Source organism: Solanum pennellii, chromosome 12 (assembly GCF_001406875.1).
Source record: "Solanum pennellii chromosome 12, SPENNV200".
Lineage (NCBI taxonomy): Eukaryota > Viridiplantae > Streptophyta > Magnoliopsida > Solanales > Solanaceae > Solanum > Solanum pennellii.
The window spans coordinates 36846704-36853888 of NC_028648.1; the positions used below are offsets into that span (position 1 = coordinate 36846704).

The following is a 7185-nucleotide window of genomic DNA, read 5'->3' on the forward strand; positions in this document are numbered from 1 at the left end:
CTCGTATGGAATCAAATCCACACTCCTAGCTAAACAAGTGTAAAACATACATTCGTACTAACTTGATGTAAGTACCCTTCTCCAATAGTACTTATAGGTCACACTAAGTGCAACTTGAGAGTAGCATCTCATACTACAACTTCCATTTAGTGATCCTAATGTCTTCCCTTGGATTGAGCACTTCACAAGAACTTAACAAAAAGTACAGTAACTATACAAAAAATTACAGTGAACTAAAGATTCCAAAGGTAATGAAATTCCAAGGTATTGCCGATTAAGAAGTGAGCTCATTTCCATAGAAGTTTCCCCATCGAGGTTATCCTTAGACTCTCCAAGGTATGACATGAAGGAAATGTCTAAAAACCTCCTTCAATAAACACCAAGGGAATCCGTAAGACTACCCACAAAAAGCTTACCCCACCCAGGAGAATAAGTCACCACTCAAATAAAAACACATTATAAGAATACTCAACAAACCACCAAAGAATTCCCTTTCGGAATGCCTACTTAGTGTAATGTCTAGGTAGTATCCCATACCAACACCTAACCTATGTAGTAGACTATTAGAAGGTTTGGCACCAAGTCTTCCCTTTAAAAGGTCATACATAGTGCAATGGATAGATAGTGTCCCATACCACCACCTACCCTAAGTAGCACCTTCTTTTAGAAGACTTAGATCATTCAATTCTTTTGTGTGGGGCTAGCTTAACCTACAAAGACCATTAGATCTAGACATGGAATCCCGATTTTAACTCCTATCGGATGAGGGTTTCTCACATGCCTATATTAGAAAGATCTTATTATGTAGTGAGGGTTATCTTAGAAACTTCATCTCAACTCACGAAGAGTGTCCTCCTCAAAAAACCTCTACTTACTCAACTTACCTTCATATTTTTGTTCAAGTGTGTATGTGTGTACTTATGAGAACATCTTGAATATAAACATAATTTCATTTATATTGACTTCTATACATGTTGTAGGCCTACATTCATCAATTCACACAGTTTACATGCTTCAAATAATCATATCCTTCATTTAGGTATAATCTAAGACAAACATGCAATTCAAGCTTCACAAAACACAATAAAAGACCTATTTTCAATATCACTTCATTTCGAATATTAGGCCTTCAAATCCACACTCACAATACATACTAAGTAATATCAAGTTCATCAAGTAAACACCGCCACCAAGAAGGTGGACCATACCACTCAAGTGCAATTTATAAAAAAAATTACACAATATAAGAAACTAACCATTTAACAAAGTCATAACCACCCATAATAATTTTATCAATATTACATCATTATAAGTACCTTAAGGTAGTAGCTAATCATATTAACAACACAAAATAATCAAAGCTCAAAGACTACAAAACTAAGCTCATTTAAGTAATTTCTTAAGCCAACATTTGATGAAAAGCTTTAACATGATTTAATTAATGTTTTAACCTTAAAATCATAAAATAAAATTAGAAACATAATTATTAAATCATTTGAAACATTTTCATGCAAGACCCACATATAGAGTTGAAGATAGAAGAAATTAGGGTTGAAAACCCTTTTTGAAAATCCATTAGAAGGGACTCCTTGAATGGAAGAGAGTTCAAGGATGAATACCATAACTTAGATAAGAGAAATACCACTGATTTTGATGAAGAACTGGCAACCAACAACCCTCCTAGTTCTTCTTGACTTTTAGCTTCCGTAGAGACTTGAGAGAGAATTCTAAGGGAGAGGGGTTTTCGGTTTTAAGAAAATGAAATCTAAAATTAGGTGATATAGTTTGAAATACTTTCATATACCTAATAAATCCTAAAAATAACTTCCTAGGGTCATCAAATACATGGGGTGAATTTACTAAACACCCCAAGAAAAAGCAAGAAATTACAGCTTTTACAGTTACCACCTATGCCCCATCACTAATGGACCATCTCCCAACCGACGCCTTGTTGATGGGGTCCATAAATTGGGACTGCAACTCCTCCATGGGAAGCCTTGGGTATTCGTGCAGCAACAATCGACTCCCATGGTCAACAGGCGTTTGGTTGACCAATGCACCATCCCTTGGATCGTCGTTTGGTCACTGTTTTCGCAGCTTCTTACCAAGAAGAGGGTTCCTCTTCTAGTGCCCCTCGTGGGTCTTAGATGGAGTCGTACCTGGACGTTAAACACCTAAACTAAGTCAATTAGTTCTTAGGAACATCCCACATCAATTTTGATTAAAACGAACACTTCAAACTCACTCAAACACATCAAGATACACAAGTACTCTCTAAGGCACACCTTCCAAACGTCATGGACATTCTTGGATGTTTGACCTACAAACTTAACCAAACATCACACACTGCCTAATAAAACTAATGTGACTCATTTAAACTTAAAAGTAACTCAAGAAAAACTCTTGAGGCTCTAGTTCACCTTAGTTCGGTTTAGGGTGTTACACCTAGGTAGAGTCGTACCGAACGTTAAACCTCTATACATTGTCATCTAGGTATTAGAGTCCTCACTGACCATTTTGGACATTAAAAAACTCACAAAACATTCTAAGGAATATAAGAACTCATGCAAGCGCATATAGATCTAGTTGTTGATCATATTGGTTGTCCCTTGATGTTTGACTTCCAAATTTACTATTTTAGCACATTAACAACTCAAGAAACACAAGATAAGCTTTAGTTCAACCTAATTCATTATGAGAGTCGCTACAGAATTCAAAGAACAAATCATGACTCCACGTTAACAGGGTGTAGTCCAGGCCACGGACCATCCAGGTAATTCATGGATTGGATCAGAGACCTTATTTTGGAGACATTTTTTAATATGGATAAATACCACCCACAAGAACCATCAATGGACCGTTGACCCATCGACGTCTCGTTGTTTGGTTCTGTTAGTGGCACACTGCCATTTTACAATTTTGGGGTCACAATGTAAAGTCCTCTTCAAGTAGCCATAGGGTGGTCCTTGGGGAGTTGTACCTAGAGGTTTCGACCCTAACCATACTCTAACATTTATTTTAAACCTTTTTACCAAATTTTACCTAATTCCAACAGTAAATACCCCTCGAAACACATGAAGGCACACTAGCTCATCTATCACAAATCTCCAAACATCATGGTCATTTCTTGATGTTTTAACTTTAACACTTACTAAATGAGTTTATTACCTTTATTTGATCTTACAAACACTATTTTAAGGCTTATTTCATCTAGTGAGGATATAGAATAAGTCATGGACTTTGGGGTGTCACATCGAGCACACTGTGTGACGACTTGGGGGGTGCTCCCAGGTCATTAAAAACTTGGGATCAGAGAATAAAGCTATGAAGTAGTCCTTAGGATCCAAAATCTCATTAAAGCCATGTTTAGTAGAGTCTTATTTATCGGTGTGAGATGCGATATATCTATGAGCGAGAGGCTATAGGACGTAGAAGTTTCTCTTTCTTCATTACTATTATTTAATGCCATAGAGTTGAGGCCATAAGTGCATATTTCGAATCCCTTCCCTTGTTTTTATAGGATATGAATACAAGGAGGACACACGCAAGGAGATTGATGAGGAAGTGTTGAATGAGGTAGTTCCTCCCCAAGGTAGACAAGTTCCCTAAGGTGCACAAGCTCCACAAGGTGTTCAAGTTCCTCAAGGGTAACAACTCCCTATAGCTAATCAAGGAAATGATATTTTTTTGGTTCCCCCGGGCATGACTAATGAGGAAGTTAGAGGGGCACTTCTTACCCTAGACTAAGCCATTACTGCCAAATCAAATCGAGATGTAGATCCTAGAATGAATGCTCTTTAGAGTACCATGACCACTAGGTTGGGGGACTTTGCAAATATGAATCCTCCTACCTTCCTTGGTTATAAGGTTGGAGAGGATCCCCAAGCCTTCTTGGATGAGCTGTATAAGATAGTTCATGCTATGGGAGTGACTTCTAGGGAGAAGGCGGAGTTCGATTCATACAAATTGAAAGAGATTTCTCAAGTATGGTACACTCAATGGAAGGGTAATAGGTCGATTGAGTCGGGTCCTATATCGGAAGATTTTAAGGAACCATTCTTAGGAAGATACTTTCCCCGTGATAAGAGATAAGTTAAGGTTGAGGAGTTTATAAGCCGGAGTCAAGGGGACATAAGTATTGAGGAGTATTCCTTGAAATTCACCCTATTGTCTAAGTATGCTCCATCATTGGTGTCTAACCCTAGATATAAGAGGATTTGTTTCTTTACCAAATGTTTCCAATCTTGTGTATGAAGGATGTCGCACGGCAATGCTTTTGGTGACATGACTCTACCTAGGCTTATGGTGTATGATCAATCTATTGAAGAATGTATGCTTGGGAGGAGAGGTAGAGATGCTAAGAGGGGTAGATCTTTTGAGAAAAACAAACCTAGGTCTAAAAAGATGGCTCAAAATAAAAATGCTCCTAGTTCCCCTAAGGTTAACTATGAGAGGGGTGGTGGTTCCCAAGTTGATAAACCTACTTGCTCAAATTGTTTGAAGAAACACTTTTTAAAGTGTCTAGCCGATATTAGTGGGTTCTATGGTTGGGGAAAGGATGATCATAGGGTGAAGATTTTCCTACTATGGTGACTAAGGGGAGAGAGTCCAAGAAAGCTCCTAGTGAAGACATAATTACTATTCCTCCAAGTCATGGTCGTTTCTTTGATCTCAAAGCTAACAAGAAAACAATTCTGGATGAAGGTACCGATAAGTCATAGTGATGCCTTTTGAATTGTGATGGGTTTCTTCTATGTGTGGAAGAGTATGATGAATAGTTGGGCTGATCTTGTATCTTCTCTTCTATTCTAATCAAGCTTGAGAGTTAAAACTTTTTTGTAGTATGTTGCATGTGTTTAGGAATCTAAATGAGAATAAATGCAATTGATATCCTTACCTTGTGATTATTTCCATGAGACTATGTTTACATTATAAAATGAGTTAAAATGATTTTGTCTTTCATGTCGACATGCATCTATAGTAAAGGGCTGAAAGGTTTCATGCGTTGCTAATAAAAATAATTTACAGTGAGTTTTTCTTGGAATGTTTCATAAGTATGTTTTATGAGATTTTGACATAATGTGCTTAGAAATAATGTGATGAGCATGATGAAATATGTGGATAACAAATTTCCACCTATATAAAATGAGAAGGTAGAATCTTATTGAATGATAATTTGTAGATGTTGTTCCAACTTTCTTATTGTGTTTTTAGCCTTTGGTTGTAGAGTGATGTTACTCCTAGATATGTGTATCGTTTATGATAAATGAATGCAGGCTTTTTTCATTGGTCATTATCCCTTTAAGTGCGAACTGTCATTCGTGGATGAATATTCCAAGGGGGGATTGTAACACCCCAAAAATTTCTAAGTTAATCCCAAGCCGTTCTTAATTTTTTGTATAAGGTCATACTGAGTGACTCTTAAATTTCTTACTTGTAAAGGTAAATTTGTTATTTTACGAACGATTTTGAATATCAATTATGATCATCAAAAAACCCTTGGACAAAGTAGAGTTAAAAGTTTTGTTACCAATTATGTTTTGACATAACATTTTACTTGGGTACACTTCAATCCTTAGAATATAAAGAACTACGTGAGTTATAACCTATGAAATTAAAGGTATTTAAATAAAAGGTGAGTCACAACTTCAGTCTTTGATTGCACAATTGATCCTTGTATGAGCAAGTTAAGTCTTTTTGTGTGCACTCATGATTGAGTCTTGTGTAGCACTATTTGAGACATTCTTTTTGAAGTGCTGAACTTAAATTTACATGAGGACAAGACTAAGTTTAAGTTGGGGTTTTGATGAGACCATGATTTTGACTCAAATAAGGCTTTGTTTTAATAGATTTAGTTCGCTCAAATGCATATTTTGTGCTTATAATTGATGTAAATCCTTGAATTTAGGTATTTGGATTGAGGGAGAAAGCATGGACACTACTGAGCAAATAGAAACAAAGCAGTTGAATGTACATAGAATAAAAGGTATGAGGATGGCCTAAACCATTGGGCGAGTCACTTAATCACCATAGTCTCGCCTAATGCTCAAATATGCCTAGCCTTTAAGGAGAAAATCAAGTCGGTAATCGAATGAAGTAGTTGACGAGTCGTTGAACGATTCCATGATGTTGTCCTAGATAGCCCAAAAGTTACACAATTTCAGGATGCTAAAGACCATAGCAAAAGGTGATGAAATAGACCAATGGGTAGATCGTCGAGTGTATAGATGACCCTGACTTTTTGCGTTGAATGGTCCTTTTCAACATATTTATGGTGACTATAAATAATTGTTTCAATTTTAAGCTTAGTATCAATTATTTCATTTGAACATTAGAATTTTTTTATTTTCATGTGAGAGGTACCAACTGAGAATAGTGAGACAATATTTACTAATCTTTGAAGATTTTAAAATTTCCATTTTGAAGACATTGGAAGTAGGTTGTTACAACTTAGAAGTTTAATGACATAGTCTAGAGCCTAACCTAATGAACCATGTCATTAGACAATGTTTATAATATAACACAAAAGTGATGCACTTAATTAGGAATTGTTACAATAAAAACGTCAAGAAACGACCCCGACGTCGGGGGACTAGTGAAAGTGAACTAGTAGTGTGCCTTCATGTGTTTCAAGTGGTTTTAAGAGTCGTATAGAGTAAAAATTGGTGAGAAGGTTTATAATAAACCTTAGAGTGTGTTTAGGGTCAAAACATCTGGGTATGAATCTCCAAGGACCATCCTAGGGGTCCTTGAGGAGGACACAACATTTTACCCCAAAAAGCTGTACAAAAGCAATATGAACCACGAAAGGAAAATGACGGACAGTCGATGAGATGACACCCCGTTGATTGGTCTCGTTGATCCACAACTAGAATCCTCCCAAAAATACCCCTAAAATCAGTCTCTGATCCAAAAAACAGATGACCAGGACGGTCTGTGGTTTGGACTATGGTCCGTTGACGTTGACTCGTCAATTGGCCCCCAAGTTCACTATCCAAATTCGGTTAAGTTAGGGGTGTTAAGATAATTAGTTATTTAATTAATTAATGGTTAGTAATGGTTTTAATTAGTTCATTTAGTACAATATAAGTTCCATAAGTCATTAAACTAACCTTACACCTCATAAATAACCAAACGGAATTAGCTCTCACATCTCTCTAGTTTCTCTCACTACTTTAAGACACC

At 36.6% G+C, this 7185-nt stretch overlaps 1 protein-coding gene across 1 annotated transcript; it reads left to right on the forward strand.

Annotated features, from left to right (window-relative positions):
* The first annotated feature begins 3837 nt into the window (after positions 1 to 3837).
* On the forward strand, positions 3838 to 4593 carry LOC107006220. Its single transcript, XM_015204828.1, has 2 exons — positions 3838 to 3989; positions 4257 to 4593. The coding sequence occupies exons 1-2, from the start codon at positions 3838 to 3840 to the stop codon at positions 4591 to 4593; spliced, it is 489 nt and encodes a 162-aa protein (XP_015060314.1).
* Positions 4594 to 7185: the final 2592 nt, after the last annotated feature.

Coding starts and splice junctions, on each gene's coding strand:
- LOC107006220 (XM_015204828.1), top strand. CDS start 3,838: ATGAATCCTCCTACCTTCCTTGGTTATAAGGTTGGAGAGGATCCCCAA. Junction 3,990..4,256: donor AAAGAGATTTCTCAAGTATG/GTACACTCAATG, acceptor TTGTGTATGAAG/GATGTCGCACGGCAATGCTT.